At 31.8% G+C, this 17,597-nt stretch overlaps 2 protein-coding genes across 2 annotated transcripts; both read left to right on the forward strand.

Moving 5' to 3' along the window:
- Nucleotides 1-8,057: 8,057 nt before the first annotated feature.
- LOC25490840 (GDP-mannose transporter GONST2) lies at nt 8,058-13,403 on the forward strand. The gene is made up of 10 exons (XM_024778508.2): nt 8,058-8,399; nt 9,564-9,772; nt 10,027-10,243; nt 10,349-10,488; nt 10,674-10,803; nt 11,514-11,612; nt 11,773-11,927; nt 12,007-12,123; nt 12,756-12,853; nt 12,953-13,403. Exons 2-10 carry the CDS (start codon nt 9,573-9,575, stop codon nt 12,994-12,996), a joined length of 1,200 nt encoding a protein of 399 aa, XP_024634276.1. The 5' UTR covers nt 8,058-8,399; nt 9,564-9,572; the 3' UTR covers nt 12,997-13,403.
- A 369-nt stretch (nt 13,404-13,772) lies between these two features.
- Nucleotides 13,773-14,756, forward strand: LOC25490841 (truncated lectin 2-like). Its single transcript, XM_024778510.2, is given in 2 exon segments — nt 13,773-14,049; nt 14,052-14,756. Coding segments are annotated over 2 exon segments (843 nt in total). The 5' UTR covers nt 13,773-13,818; the 3' UTR covers nt 14,664-14,756.
- Nucleotides 14,757-17,597: the final 2,841 nt, after the last annotated feature.

Raw genomic sequence — 17,597 nt, forward strand, 5'->3', positions numbered from 1 at the left:
CGTTAATCAAAATTGGACTGGCTGCATCTTTCCCAGGACCATCATATACTTTTTTGAAGGCCAAGGTTCTCAATCTATTACTAGTCCTCCTCACCACCTTTAAATCCAACTTTCTTGTAACTTTTTTCTTTCTTTTCTTTTCCTACAACATCCAAGAGAGGTGTTACATAAAGTCCATTATTAAGTAACTAATAAGAATTGAAATAAAATGAAGATATGAAGACTCACATAAGATGGTAAAGGGTTAGGGTCAGCAGTTGTTGGTACAAGGTTCACTACAGAAATCGGCTCCACAAACGTGTTTTTAGCCGACATATTTCCATCAGCAGACACTTTTTCATTCTGGTTGAGAGGCTCTCCATCAACAAGCACTTCTGGTTGTTGTTGATCTAATTCTTTGGTAATCTTATAACATGCATCGCGTCTTTTTGTTTTTCTCTTTGCTGCTTCGTTTGGTTTAACATTGCTTAGAGTGTTTACCTTAGGCCTCCCCTGATATAACAAGCACATTAGCAAGTTAGATAAAACAAACACAAAAACAAAGAAGAACAATTAATTTAGCAGAATAAAACAATAAAATTACCCTCTTGTTAGGTTCTTGATTGATATTGTGTTTAACCAAGACTTCCTTAACCCACTTAGACCTGGAACTATTGAAATTTAACACCATTCCACAAGTATGCATCGGACGTAGTGACCTCACCCAAAATGTATTAGTCTTTTTCGCTGTACTTGCAAAAACATTGTATGCACATTTTTGGTTGAACCAACAAACAGCTCTAACATTCCTTTTGCCATTCCTGGTAAATTTTATTTTTCTGCCATTTAATACATTGAGCTCTCGAACAACGTCCTTAAATTGGTGTCGAGAAGTAAACTCCATTCCGATACTGAATTTGAAGTCTTTGGTGATTTCAGCTTCTGTATAGAACTTATCATATTTTGGCTTACCCTTCGTTTCAGAATCTTCCTTAGATGCATTGTCCAATTCATTTGACAACTTTTCGTTATCCATTCCACACACTTTGCTTCTTAATAACATCCTGATAACTATCATAATTCATATCAACATCAACATTTATATACTACGAAGTTTTATATATAACATTAATAACTTCAATACTACGAAGTCTCAACAGGCGTGAGTCACCTAAGAGATCATGACCGTAAGAAGTGTCCCTACTTGCGCATTCCTTACCATGTCCTCCTTTACTGAAGGACAATTCTCAGTGTATGGCAAATTTTTAGCCAAAACCTCTTGTAGTGAAGGATGATCCTCTTTTAATGAGGAAACAAAGCATAATTTATTCTAAGTATATAATCCTTATATAGTTCATAAAATAATAATTTATGTCATTTTTACATATACAGAGGGAATGAATGAAGAGCAGTCAAGGTTTACGTTCCATAAATAATGTATAGGAATCATAAGGAGTCAAAACAATTGCAAAAAATCCAACAAAACAACCCATAATTTATCTCCATCGCCTGATGAGAACAAGAACCAAATCATCTCTAGTCCTGGAACCTATAAATTTGGATCGTTGGGCCTAACTCAACCTAAAAAATTCATGACAATTCTCATATTTACGGCTAAGACAGTGACTTGATTGATGCCGCCTTCATAATGGTTGATTGCTAAGAGTATATAATACTTAATGATAAAATGCAACCAAGAAATGTAATAGTTTATATTCTAAAAACTTGATGAAAATATATATTATTTTAATTAATTAATATATGATAGTCTAGCTCTGGATCAAATTTGGATATAAAATGAAATAAAATAAAAACCATTAGAAACCACCAGAGCTGCTCAATACATTATATAAGGCATATAGTACTCAAAACAAAGATAACCAAACTTCAATAGAAAACATTAATCTATAGCAACTTCTCAGGTTTGATTTAGTGCTAAAAAGACAAACCTTAGACAGGAGATTCTGGATTCAAGTCCAGCTGATGTCTCTTTGTAAGTTGTTTTTAAGCCTTCAGATCTTTCTCCTTTGAACTAGAGACATGTTTTTTTGTTAGTTAAAATAATGAAAGATAAACACACAAAAAAAAAAAAATAATAATGAAAGATAAAGTATTGGACCTAACCGTTGATAGAGATGAACAAGGCAGTTTCCAGTGACAGATCTGGTTACTACAATGGTATGAGGGTGGTAAACTGATTATGTTGGTATTTCATAGTATTTAAGGTAATGAGTTAAGTGTTTATACTTTCTAGTTGTGGAGTTCCAAACTTTAAAATGGAATTGTCTAACTTCTGAGCTAAGTATATGTGTAAGTCTAGAGGTTGGTACTTTGAAGCCTAAAATCATTATGATGTCATAGGATATGTGACGTGTGATCAATGTATTGGAGCTGGATTCTTAGATGGGTACGTACCTAGTACTATGTTTGGGTGATAATAAACCTTTGCATTCAAAAAGAAAACAAAAGGCTGTTTGATTTTTTTTCCTTTCTAGTATTACATATTGTATATTAATATTATATAATTAAATAAAAATTAAAATGTATATATTATGATAATCTTGGGACTGACTACATGATAAACAATAAAATAAGAACAAACATGATGATGACAAATGAGGTTCTTCTATGCGTTCTTTGGACCGTTCAACCTCTAAAATAAGTCGATCCAAAGATACTATCTGATAAAAAAACGGGTCAATTAGATTGAATGTATGTTTGGTTCTCGGTAGAGAAAATTGATTTTGATAGAATTGATTTTATATAATCGATTTTGGTTAAAAATAATTCTGACAAAAAGTGATTTGTGTTTGGATACATTCATATAGAAGTGATTTTAACAATAAATATGTGTGTGAAAATCAATTATAGAATAAAAAACTACAAATTCTAACTTCAAGTAGAATCAATTCTGGAGGCAGAATCAATTTATTTGACAGCAACCAAACATGGTAGAAGCAATTCTATACCTCCATAATCAATTCTGGCCACTCTAAAAGTGGAACCAAACATACATTAAATCTCTTGATAAGTTTTGTGCGACGAACAATATAGAAAAAATCATTCACATTTCACACCCTCAATTAATCCCATAACCCCAAATTTCTTTGTTTCATACCCTAATCTCTGAAATTGCTAGACATGCATAAAGAAAGGAATTAAATTAGAAAATAAATGAAATGAAACTATTAGGAAGTTGACTTGGCATAAACACACAACATGAAACAAAAATGTTAAATATAGAACTCTTGGCCTACTTGAAAAGAAGCATTAGGGGAGCTAAATGCTAGACATAATTAATCAACAAAGGCAAACTCAATATCAGAAACACACCCTGCCAATAAGGAGAAAATTTACAGGTTTTTAGGAAGGCAGAACAGGCAGATCAGAAACTTTGTTTGTGCTTATGGTGTGTATTTTTCTTTATTCTAGTGTTCCACTTATGAAAAAATAATATAAATTTTTAAGTTTTTGCACATAAGTGCAATACTTTAAGGGGTATTTGCAAAAAGTCATGTTTACTAATAAAAAAATTTGACGGAGGGGGTAAATTGATTAACATTGTGAAATTACAGGGGGGTAATTGAAGTTTTGTTAATTTCAGAGGTAATTGACGAAACTTACAATTTCAGAGGGATAATTGCCTATTTACTCAAATAAGGACAGATGATAAACAATAAAATAAGGACAAACATAATGATGACATTCGATCATTGTTCATTGTGCTTTTTGGAATACTCGACCCCTAAAATAAATTGATCGGAAGATAGCATCTGATTAAAAAAGGGTCGATCAGATTGAATCTTCCAATAAGGTTTTTGCAACAAACATTACAGTCCGATAAATCTAGAGGTTTTTGGTCAAAACTGAGAAGTTTATAAAGCAATTTATAATCCTGGTTAGCCACTCCAAATGCTTTCTAAAGTATTAAGCAGAAGAAGAGGAAGAACGAAGCATTCCACTTATAAATATGAATTGAAAATAAAACTTTATAGAAAAAAAAATCATTCACATTTCACACCCTTAATTGATCCCAAAACCCCAAATTTCTCTATTTCATACCCTAATCTAAAATTGATAGACATGCATGAAGAAAGGAATCAAATTAGAATATGAACGAAATAAAACTTTAGTAATTGGCTTGGCTTAAACACACAACATGAAACAAAAATGTTGAATATAGAACTCTTGGCCCACTTGAAAGGAGGCACACCCTGCGAACCAGACTTCAAAATCAAACCAACAAACAATAGTAATAATTAAAAAAATAAAGAAGCTAAAGAAAAGAGAAAATAAAACTTTGAAATAATGAAAGAAAAAGTAAGAAAGCAGGTTTTCTTGAAAGACAAAACACACACATATATACATGCATGGAAATAAGGAGAATGAGAGGAAAAGTAGTTTCTAGAAAGGCATAGTTTAATTTATATACATTATTGGTGTAAATATGTTTTACACTTTCATCATATGAAAGTGCAGTTATTGCTTTTATACCATAATATCAAAATACATATCATAAAGAGTCCTAAACAAAGCATGAGGAATGATTTTTTGTCAAACTCTTGGAAATTTCATCGCAACTTCTTAAGGCATGCATACAACTTCCAATTTTCTGATCATATAATTTGCCGTCTTCTTCTTCTTCTGCATCATCATCGTAATCATTATCATTAATCACGATTGGACTGCTTGCATCTCTCCCAGGACCATCATATGATCTTTTGAAGGTCAAGGTTCTCAATCTATCACTAGTCCTTACCTTCTTTAAATTCAATTTTCTTGTCACTTTTTTCTTTCTTTTCTTTTCCTACAATATCCAATAGAGATGTTACATAAAGTCTATTATTGAGTAACTACGAATTGAAATAAAATGAAGACAAACAGGCTCACATCAGATGGTACAGGATCCGTAGTTGTTGGTACAAGTTTCATCGTAGAAATTGGCTCAGCAAATGTGTTTGTAGCTAAAATATCTCGATCCAGAGGCTCTACATCAGCACGCACTTCTTGCTCTAATCCTTCCGTCTTCTTAGAAGTACTGCGTGCATGGAGTCGATTATTTGTTTTTTTCTTTGTTGGTTCATTTGGTTTGACATTGCTTGAATTCTTTTCCTTCGGCCTCGCCTAATATAAAAAAAAAAAAATTAAAAAAAAAAAAAATAACAAGTTATATATACCAAACACAATAACAATGAAGAACAATTAATTTAGCATAATACAAATAAACTTACCCTCTTTTTAGGTACAGCTGTTGGAAGCTGTTGTATTGCCCGTTGTTCTTTGTTATTGTGTTTTACTACGACTTTTGCAACCCGCTTAGACTTGAAAATCTTGTTAGCGAACAATCTTCCACAGGTATGCTCCGGGCAGAGTGTCCCGACCCTAAATGTGGTAGGCCTTACCACTCTACTCACAAAAATAGTGTATCCACATTTTTTGTTAAACTTACAAACAGCTCTAACCTTCCATTTGTCGTTCTCGGTAAATTTTATCTCTCTGTTATTTAACACATTGTGCTCTTGAACAACATCCTTAAATAGTTGTAGAGAAGAAAACTCCATTCCGATACTGAATTTAAAGTCTTTGGTGATTTCTGTTTCTACATTGAACTTATCATATTTTGGTTTATCTTTCCTGCAAGAATCTCGCTCAGATGCATTGTTCAGTTCAACTGTTAAGTTCTCGCTATCCATTCCACACACCGTGCTTCTGAATATCATCTTTGATAACTATCATATCAACATTACCTATGAGGTTGTATATATAAATATGTATAAAATATAACGTTAATAACTTCAATACTTGTAAGTCTCGACAAGCGTGAGACACCTACGAGAAGTTAAACATTACGATCGTATGAAGTGTCCCTACTTGCTCAAAATTGTACATTATAGTTACTTTTAATATATAAATTTCATGATATAAACTTTAGTTTGATTTATGAAAAGGAGGAGAACATGAACAAATCATCCTAGTGTAAACATATTTTGTTGACTTCCACACCATTTTTCACACTCAAGACAATACCAGCAATTTAACCCCAAAAAATCAATCTTAACATAACACCAAGCTTAAACAAGATTAAATTACTCAAGAATCAACATACAGCAAGAAATAACAGCACAGTCAAACCATCCATAAAAAAACAAGAACAACAATCTACATTAACCATTGATCATACATAAAAATAAAACCAATTTTTAGAAAAGAATCATTCACACACTAATTTGTTCCGAAAACACCAAATTTCTTTATTTCACACCGTAATCTCTGAAGTTGGTAGACATGCATGAAGAAAGGAATCAAATGGAACTCACACTAGGAGGGTTTGATGAGAATGAGATTGTTCCTTTTTCCTTGCTGCTTTCACTACAATTTTTCATTTCCTCGCCTATGGTAAGGTATAGAGAAAATGATAATTTTTCTCGTAACGGGTTGGTTTATTGCAACGCCTATACCACTCTCCACTAGTCTATTGGTTACCCCAATCATCATTAACACACCAATTTTTACGGGAAAATGTTGATCAGTGCCCTAACGGTATTGGTTAAATATGCAAAATAAATAAATTTTTAAGAAAAAAATGGACAATCATTACTTAATCAAAAATAATATCTTATATTTTTAAAACAAAATTTATATATTAATTCCTTAACTAATGTCTCAGGGTACTGGCTTTTTTATTTTTTTATCCCTTCATTTCAAAATGATTTTTTTAAAATAATTGTTTCAAAATTAACGTTAGTTCATGTTTTTACTCACATATTAAGAAATACAATGATTAAAAGAAAGAGAAAGGTCATTGTGAGTTTAACTCAGTTTGTAAGGATATTGCATATTATATGTAGTGTTGGAGTTCGAACCCCACACACCCCTTTTATTCACTTTAAAAAATTAAATTTCTAGCCAATAGACTATTTGACAAACAAAAAGATCATTTTACCAAATTATCATTATTAATTATTGGTTTGTTTTCCACTAAATTAAAAAAAAAATATTGAGAGTTATGTACGTAATATTAATTAAATGATACAATTAAAATAAAAAATTATTATTGTATTAGAAACTAAAAATGACATTCATTTTATGATTTCTTATTTGCTATAGTCACACTTATTTTAATACTATCTCAGTTATTTCTTAAGTGTCGTTTTGATATTGTTTACACGAACCAATGAAACTTTTAAATTTTACTAGTATTCATAAACAATTTCATATATTTCATTTATTATCTTAACTCAATTATCTTAACTCACTTATCCTTTAAAAAAAGAAGAAGAAAAAAATCTTAACTTACTTATCTTTCTCAACAGTAAATAAGTAGAGATAAATTTCGTAATACAACATTTAATAATATATTATCTTGTACTTTGAAAACGACACAAAATTCCTTAAAAATGACACTTACAAAGAAATTGATGGGTAAATAATTAATCATGGATTATGAGTTTGTTTATAAAATTATCTTTAATTAACTATATCGAAAAGAGAAATTAAAAATGAAAAAAAGAGTAGTAAATGATATAATAAAAAAATTGTTAGGTTTTTTTATAATAAAATCCTACATAGCTTAATATCAAAACACACCCGCTAAGATGTGGAGAATACATATTTCAATTTGCGCTCCATCACATCAAATGTTTTACTACCTTTATCATCTTAATTTTATTTACGAGATTTTTGGTTTATCTTTTTCAAGTGAAATAAATGATTTTAATTGATTTTTAGGCAATAGTAATAGGAATTTGGAATTTCTCCTCTTTTATTTTTGTGCAACCATCTCTCATTTCTAATCAAACGGTTTAGATAAGTTGTTGAGATTGAGCGAGCGGAATAAACATTATGAGAGAAAATGAAAAGAGAGGATCCAAAATCCTAATAAATGAAGAGTTTCATATCCAATAAATACACCCTTCATACCAACAAATTAGTCATTTTCTTTATCAAAAGTTTTTTAATTAAATCTTTATTTTATGTTTTTGTCACATGATGAGAAACCTAATCGAGAAACTTCAAATTAAACAAAACCCCTTCAATGTCACATTATACGCAAAAATCCAGCACCTTTTTGCTTGGCATTTTCCACTTCACTTCCTTGTTCTTCAAGTAACCATACATACCATGGCAGCTTCAATCTCGTTGACTTTCCATTCCTCGGAATCCACACCATCCCATTATTCTACTTTTTCTCTTCACCTGGATTCCCTCCTTTTAACACCTTTGCGTGTTCTTCAAAAAGGTTCAACCTTTTCTCACGTTCATACCATGAATCACCCTTTACTATAGAGTAGGCGCAGTTCTTTCATTTCCCAGAGACATTTTTTCAGCTTTTATCAGATTTTCTTCATCTGGGTGTTTGTCATTTAGTTCAAGTTTGCTTCTTTTGTTGATGATCACGCTTTGGATATTGTGCATAAACAGTAAGATTCCTGTTTTTTTTTTTTTTTTTTTTTCTCTTCTTGTTTCCTTTTGTTGGTTTTGTGCTTGTGTTCTATTTTTGTAATCATGGCTTCTTTTTTTGTTGTTTTTTTTTTTTTTAGTAAATACCGAAACTGGTACCTGAAATTGTAGGTTTGTTAGTTGTATTGCCAGATTATTAATATTTGAAAATGATCCTTGAAATCACAAAATGCTAATCAATTTTCTCCTTTGAATCACATACACGAACATAGAACACGACACAGACACCGGCATGGATAATAATTTGAGAATATGACATAATTCGGTGTAATCATAAGTGTCGTGTCGGACACCGATGTGTGTTCGACACCAGGACACGCCTAATCTGAGGAATGTATGTGCTTCATACATTTTCTACCTTGTTTGAATTTGTTATCAAATGCATGTCTGCCATTCATTATTCACTTATATTTTGTGAAAGCAACAAAATGTAGCTATTATGGTGACTCGCTGTTATTCCAGAAAAGCCACTGTGATCCCAAACATGAACTTAATTTCAAATTCATCCTCAATATTACAACTTAATGTCATTCTAGACCTTAAAAATACTACCAGAGAGATGATTTGATTAACATTTTGAGATTTAGGAATCATTTTAAAATAATCGATAATGCGAGTGACTAAATTGTTACAATCTTACAATTTCAATGATCAATTGAGTATTTGCTCTTTTTTGTTCACATTACAACACAAACATCACCATGAAAAACACTAAGTTATATCCTTTTTGTAAACATTGCTTGCTCCTTGGTGCTGATTTACCATTTTCCTTATATAATATGGCATGTAAAAATTGCATGATATGGGTACTTTTTCACTTTGTCATACTTTTTTCAACACAGGCTTCTTAGAAATTTTGTTGGAAAAGATTCTCCAAACTAATGAAGTTGAAAATTTCTTAGGTCATCTACTAACCTGTTGGGATTTGATTAAGTTTCATACGATTTTCAAATTTTTCACACCCTTGTAATGTGGCATTGGTAGTTTTTCTGCTAAAAAAAAATCAAAATATCTTTAGTATGTAGTTTTTCAATGGATTTGATACGTCTTACTCGTGTAGAATTTGTAATTAGAATCTGTTCCATCTTTCTGACTTGTTTTTGCTTTACATTCCCTAATTATAGGTTTATGATATGTCGTCTGATTTTAAGTTAGTCATTGCTACTGATCATGACTCTGAAGAGCCCGAGTTAGGCAACACTATAGGTTCAAACATATCACTAGATGAAAAGGGTAAGGCGGTGCACACAACTTTCAATGGAATTCGTGACCAAGGAAATTTTTCGCCAAAGAACTATGTAACAAATGCAGAGCGAAGAGCTTTGTATGATAGGTGTGAAACACATTTCCTTTTCCACAGTTTTTGTTCATAAATATTCTGTTTCAATTAAATTACACTTCTGGCTTATTTTGATGTACTAATGCTTTTCCTTTTTGTTGATTTCATTTCAAGTCTGCTACTATGAATTTGGCACAAAATTTTCCACTTTGAAGCATTTTCATGTCTTTGCAGTTTAATCTTGTGATGTTGTAATTGATCTTTTTAATTGATGGTATAACTAATATATGAAGCACCTTTACAAACAGATTTCTAAAAGGAAATAAAGCTACAGCTGGTGATAATGGCAGTGTTCATGTGGATGAGGAGGAAAGGCATCAATTGCATGGGTCAGCTAAGAATAAGCCTGTACCACTTATCTCCGGAACAGCTTATTGTATTTCATCTTGCAGCATGATAATGCTGAATAAAATTGTTTTATCAAGTTATAATTTCAATGCAGGAATATCATTGATGTTTTATCAAGTAAGTTAGTTTCTGTTGCTATTTTTGCTTTGTGAGAATGATAAATGATGGTTAAAGATTTCAATCAGACCGTATGTGATGTTTATTCTTCCATTTACTGTGCAGAACTTGATCAGTACTCTGGTTGTTGTTTTATTGGCTCTATGTGGCAGAGTTTCAGTTGAAAAGCTCAACTGGAGGCTTGTTCGAGTCTGGTTGCCGGTAAATGTGATATTTATTGCGATGCTTGTCTCAGGCATGTATAGGTATAGAATGAACTTTACTTTTTATATACTTTGATTTAAGTCCTCTGTAGATGTTGAACCTGATACCCTATTTTGAGAGGATGTACATTAAAATTTTGATGCAGCTCAATTCTGTAGCAAACAAACAATACAACTTGTGCTGTTCCTATCTATACACTTAATGTCTTCTGGTGCATTTATTTCAGTTTGAAATACATAAACATCGCAATGGTGACAATTCTCAAGAATGTGACCAATATCATAACAGCAGTTGGAGAATTATATTTATTCCGTAAACGTCAGAGTTCCAAAGTTTGGACCGCAATGTTTGTGATGGTAAGTGACGTTCTTGTATTATACTCATTGATTTGCTTTTAATTTCAGACAAACTTGAATTAATTGATTGTTGGTTAGGACCATGTGATGGAAATGATCTGACATCTCTATATTTAAATATTGGATGGAAACATCATCTTGTCTTACGAAAATCTCATGTGTTAGAACTTTGAATAATCGAGTAGCAAATTTTCAAGTAGTCGGGAAAATCTTTGTTAGTATTGAATGTTCAATTTGCATTTTACTGTCTGAATCAAGACTAAATATGCTGGGAACTTCCAATGCAACAATATCTAACACCAGTTAACTTTCAGAAAATTAACATTTTATTTTTGAATTCTTGGTGATGCCATGTTTGTGAAACCTTTCTTTGGTCGGACGTGTATGGTTCTGCATAGTTGGAAATGAAATCTATTTGTTGTTTCAGCATCTAAAAAAATGCAGAAAAGAAAATGCTGTTACGAGTTTCATATGTTCAACTATTATGTTTCATCTCTTTAAGAAACTTAAATGATCTAATTTAGGCAAAATACATCACGCGGTTCTTTAAGATGTTACGGTACCAGATTACTCATATAGGTCCTTTAAGACTCAAAATAAACACGGTGTTGATCTTTTTTTAGATTCTGTTTATTCTGTTAAAGAAATGCCTATGTGGCCGTTTTGATACATGTATTTGATTGTTCTCCTCTTGTATGTACTCTATACAGATTATCTCTGCTGTCAGTGGAGGTATTACAGATCTCTCCTTTGATGCAGTCGGTTATGCCTGGCAGATTATGAATTGCGTTCTTACTGCAAGTTATTCGGTATGCCATAATTAGTCCTTGTTTTTCTTTCCATATCTGTAAGAGCCTTCTCAACTTGTTACTGGGATTGATAATTGTGAAAATGAAAACCTTTTTCTTGAAGAAAATATCAATTATATCCAAGTTAATCTTTGATTGAATGTTTTCTTTTTCGCGACAGCTCACTCTCAGGTGGGTCATGGACGAAGCAAAAAAGTCGACAAAATCTGGTTCTCTTAATGAAGTGTCAATGGTGTTGCTCAACAATTTATTGTCTTTACCTTTTGCAATCATCATGATATTCATATTCGGCGAGTGGGATTATGTAATACATGCGTGAGTGAATATGTTTCTTTGTTTCGAAATTCAACAAAGCCTTCTGCATTCTCACCATAATTTGTGTTTTGGCTTCCAGCGACGTAGTTAAACTGCCGGCATTTTGGGCTGTCGCAACAGCTAGTGGATTAATTGGACTTTCTATCAGCTTTACCTCAATGTGGTTCTTACATCAAACTAGCCCTACAACATACAGGTAGTTTTTTGAAGTTCAAGTTCAATACTCACAGACTGCCCTTCTAAATGTTGCACAAATAGGACAAAACCGAACCAATCCGTTACAAAAGTTTGGTAAAACAGAATCAAACTGTTTTATGGTTCTTCCTCAACCGAACCGAAGTGGTATAAAGATTCCGTGCACTAGTTATATGTTTTCAAACCAAACCAAAACTACCTCTGCAAAAATCTGAACTGTACCTTTTGAAATAAATTGATTCTTTGTGAACGGAGCTGATATTAGGAATGCTAAAATTACTGCAATCCAAATCAAATATTATGACTGACAAAATAAACCAATAACCAAGCCGTTAAGCCGAACCAAATCAAACCACACCATAAAGAACTCAACTGTGATGTTCATGGACTGAACTGCTCATCACAATTCGGTGCTTTTTGGTGCGGTTCAATTTTTTATTTTTTAACAGTCCTAGAAACTAAAGAAATGTGCAGTGTCTTTGTGAATAAAATCTAGAGACAAGAAAGGATGCGATAAGTTTAGGAAACAGACTAAATGCTGGCGCCTTCATCAAAATTCTATCTGTTTCAGTTATTTATTTTGTTGAGTTCTTTAGCTGAGTTCCAATATCTCTACTTGTGTATGTTTTACAGTCTTGTAGGTTCCTTAAACAAGATTCCAATCTCTATTGCTGGCATTATAGTGTTCAATGTTCCTCTGAGTATATCAAATTTATTCAGCATTTTATTTGGTAAGTTATCAGAACCACTCAACATTTCTTTTTCTTTTTATTTTTTCATTGGAAGGGTATCTTTATTTATCTAATATTCATAATGCACGCTATTTTCAGGTCTCTTTGCTGGTATATTATTTGCAAGAGCAAAGATGTCTTAAACCAGAAGCAATCGTATTCATAGTAATAACCAATGAAATGTAAGAGTTAATACATGAATGATAACTATATAGGTTTTTGTTTGATCAATGCAAATTCAAACTCTTATTTTAACGGATGATCCTAAAATCTGGAATAAGTAGTATAGGGTACACCTGCAAGGGAAGTATCAGCTATAAAGGTTTACTTTCATACAGTATATTGGAACTTGGAAGCAGAGTTGCTGAGCAGGCAAGACAGTTCCTTGTGAACAATATCAACATATTTTGTCCGAGTTTTATGTCATATTTTGTTGTTATATTTGTATTACACACATAAAATACACACCAAATATAATACTTGAATGTTTTTGTATTAGACACAGGAATGTATAATACCTGAATATATAAACTTTTTTGAGGATGAGGAACTTTTTGTATTGTGATACATTAGTGGTTCTAAGCCATGATGAGCACCTTCAATGGTCTAACTTAATTGGTTAAAAAAGAAAGAAAAAAAACTTAGACTAACTTAATTTCGTAGGGTTAAATAAGTTTTTTTTTTTCAAAAAATATAACGAATTTTGATTTAGTCCCTAAAAAATAAAATGGGTTGGTTTCATCCTTACATATTTTGCATATTGAAACACGTAGGATGGAATAAGATTGATAACAAAAATTGCATTGTTTGCATATTGAAAACATGGGACAATTGCATGGGTTCATGTGCTTCATTATAAGCCACACATTAGGAAACACAGGTTGATATTCACCACTATTTAACATAAGAATATCTCATGTGTAAGCATTCATACAAATATCACAATTGAATTAAAAACCAAAGAAATGTCTTCCTCTAACTTCTCTTGTATCCTATCCATCTCCTTAACATTCTTCATCTTGCTACTGAACAAGGTGAATTCAGCAGAAACAACTTCCTTTTCCATCACAAAATTTGTCCCAGATCAAAAGAATCTCATCTTCCAAGGCGATGCGAAAACTGCCTCAACAGGGAAGTTAGAACTCTCCAAGGCAGTCAAGAACTCTATTGGTAGAGCTCTTTATTCCGCCCCTATTCACACATTTGGGATAGCAAAACCGGTAGTGTGGCTAACTTTCAAACTACCTTCACCTTTACAATAACGGCGCCTAATACTTATAATGTTGCAGACGGTCTTGCATTCTTCATTGCACCAATTGATACTAAGCCGAAATCAATTCATCATGGAGGATACCTTGGAGTTTTCGATAGCAAAACTTACAAAAAATCAATTCAAACTGTTGCAGTTGAAATTGACACTTTCTATAATGCTCAATGGGATCCAAATCCCGGAAATATAAGTAGCACTGGTCGACATATTGGAATCGATGTAAACTCTATCAAATCAATAAGCACCGTGCCGTGGAGTTTGGAAAACAATAAAAAGGCTAATGTTGCGATAGGGTTTAATGGTGCAACAAATGTGTTGAGTGTTGATGTGGAATATCCTTTGATTCGTCATTATACCCTAAGTCATGTTGTGCCTTTGAAGGATGTTGTTCCTGAGTGGGTAAGGATTGGTTTCTCGGCTGCGACTGGAGCCGAATATGCAGCACATGATATTTTATCGTGGTCTTTTGATTCAAAGTTGAACCTAGGTTTTGAGAACAATATCAATGCCAATGTTTCAAGCTCTACTCAAGCTGCATAGTTGAAAACTTATCCATTATGTATGTGTGAGTGTAACCAACCAGTCTAAGAAAACTATAATAAGATACCTGAAATAATGGTTCATTATCGTGTAGTAGAAATATGGTCACACCATATCTTCTTTTTTTTTTAATAAATTATGGAATAATGCTATTTCTCGCGAGAGTTATGTTTCGGAAAGATTCATGAATAGATGTTAATCAATTAGATCTATATATATATATATATATATATATATATATATATATATAGCATTTTCTTAAATTATGCATATGTAATATCGTGTAATGCTATTGTTTATATCAATGAATGGTGTTTTGTAGTCACATAATTCGTAATTTCTCTCCATGAGAACAGCGAACCAATTACCTGTTCGTAATTTCTACTCTCCATATTTTATTATAATTAACTTTTTAAAAAATATTTTTTGTTTGATTATAAATCACTTTGCAAGATCAATAAATCATCAATGATTTTTGTACTATTGTGGATTTTACTATTTATTATTCTCTCTTATTTCGATTTTTTTTTTTATTTCAAGTCATTAATAAGGGATAATTTTTTCTGTCAAAAAAAAATAAGGGATAATTTTATAAAATCTTTCAGAAATTCTCTTTCCAATACAAAATTAACTATATTTTTTAATACGTGTCAAAAAATGAAAAGGACTTACAATAAAATACTGAGAGAGCAACTGCTGTATTATTATTTTTTAGTTGACTGCTGTTGTATTCTTTATTATGTGTAAAAATAATTCTACATAAACTATTTATAATCCTCATCTAAAAGAAATGAACTACAGTATGTTTGTGATATACCAAACAACTATTAAGTCATACTACTTATTTTTTGTCAAAATAGTTTGGACGACATTTTATTTTTTGAAGGAAATAGTTTGGACGACATATTATAATAAAGTGCAAAAATAATATAACATGAACTATTTATATTCTTTTTTGAAAAAATTAAACAAATATATTAAAAAATCAACAACAGCTCCTTTAATACAAGGTATATCAAAAGAAAGTTGAAATATCCATATATATACAAGAAAGCACCACAAGGTAGTAAAAAAAACAAAATTATAACACCTTAAAAATATGACAAAGGATTCAACCTCCAAATCGAATACTCAAGATATAAAAGATTTTATGTTGTAAATAAAAACCATTGCAGAGGACAATTTTTTATCATATGATATTGCAGTCTTGAGTTTCAATGTGAACCGTATGTATGAGTATGACCATTTTTTATGTAGTTGCTTGCTATCATACGATGGAAACAAGTGGGGTTGCAGTCTTGAATTTCTATGTGACCCGTATGACCATTTTAAGCTAAACACTTCTTGAAGGCACCACTATCAAGTTGGGTGTTCCTTCCATTTTTGGATATGCAAGCATTAAGTTCATGTTCATGCTTCAAAACGTGTATGGCGTGCATGGCCAGGGCCGTCCCTGTAGAATCAGAGGCTCGGCTCTAACATTAAAAAAAAGGTCCCTCATAAAATAAAAACAATTTTTTTTTAAAAGAGCAAGCATCTATTCATACTGAAAATAAAATCCAATAAAAAATTATGGTCATCATTGTAACTAACACAGAATTGATCAATATCAATAAAATTAACAAGAGATTTTAAAGGAATATCTTTATCAACCTTCTACGTTGTTATTTTCTTTAGTTTATACTTAGGAAAAAAATAAAGTTTATAATGCTATTTCTAGAGAATGATTATAATGTTAGTTATTAGAACATTGTTATTTTATAAGACAAGTATGGGCAAAAAACTTGAAGAAGTGCTCTAATAAAAATAAGAAGAAAAAAGTTATATTGTGGTTTTATTTGTAAATATATAATCCAATATGCTAATGAGATATAGACTCAATTGGAGGAAAAAGAGAGAGTACTACTATTGAGGTCATGCCCAAATCAAGGCCCTCTTATACTAAAAATAATTAAATTAATTAAAGAAGCAAAATGGTGATCCTAAAAATGAATGAAAATTAATTAAAGTAGCAAAAAGGAGATCCCAAAAAAAAAATTCAATTAACTAAAGAAGCAAAATAGAGGTTATGGGTGTTGAATCGAACCATTGACGCATTTTTAGAATATATTCGATTTCTTCGTGCAGTATATTTATAAAAAAAAAAAAAAAAAAAAAAAAAAAAAAAAAAAATTGGGCCCCAAAATTTTGGAGGCCCAGCTCAGTAGAGCTGTTTGCACCCCCTCATGGTCGGCCCTGTGCATGGCTATTGAGTTTTTGTTATACCGCAGGCTTTCGAAGTTTTATACTTGTTCGTGTTTTTTTTAATTTTTTTTACAAAAATAAATTATATTCATTCATTCAATTAATAAAGTATATCTATACATTCGCTAAAAACAAAAAGGATGAATCTGCGAAAAAACTCACAACATTCATGTTAATAGCATAAAACGACAAAGTACAAAAGCCTATATTCAAGTCTCTGGAATACTCATATCTCCGGATCTGCAACGTGAACGACGTCAAAGTCATTGATTAGATATGCACTGGATCGAAGTTGATCTGACGATCTGAAGTGAACGAAACAAGAAAGAAAAACAACGTCGCACATAGACGATAAACAAACCAAAGTCGCACTAAGACGGAGAAATCACAAAATAAAAAATGAAATAGATGTGAAAATCACTTATTTCAAGAAAAGGAAAAGAGAAAAACGAGTTAGAGGGGTGATTTTAGGTCAAAAATTAACCCTAAATCACCCTTCTTTGTGAATGAAGGAAAAGAAACTAGAGTTTTAGTGACGGCTCACAAAAGAGAGAAAGGGAAAAGAAAGCCGTTCCAAATTATGTTTTTTTTATAAGGCAAGAAGTAGGTTAGGCATCAAGGGGTACGGAGACATCCCAACTAGATTGGCACCCCACCAGGACTCCAATCCTATGCCGCCAACTCCATATA

The sequence above is a fragment of the Medicago truncatula genome, chromosome 3, assembly GCF_003473485.1.
Source record: "Medicago truncatula cultivar Jemalong A17 chromosome 3, MtrunA17r5.0-ANR, whole genome shotgun sequence".
Taxonomy (NCBI): domain Eukaryota; kingdom Viridiplantae; phylum Streptophyta; class Magnoliopsida; order Fabales; family Fabaceae; genus Medicago; species Medicago truncatula.

Coding starts and splice junctions, on each gene's coding strand:
- LOC25490840 (XM_024778508.2), top strand. CDS start 9,573: ATGTCGTCTGATTTTAAGTTAGTCATTGCTACTGATCATGACTCTGAA. Junction 10,489..10,673: donor CTTGTCTCAGGCATGTATAG/GTATAGAATGAA, acceptor CATTTATTTCAG/TTTGAAATACATAAACATCG. Junction 11,613..11,772: donor TTCTTACTGCAAGTTATTCG/GTATGCCATAAT, acceptor TTTTCGCGACAG/CTCACTCTCAGGTGGGTCAT.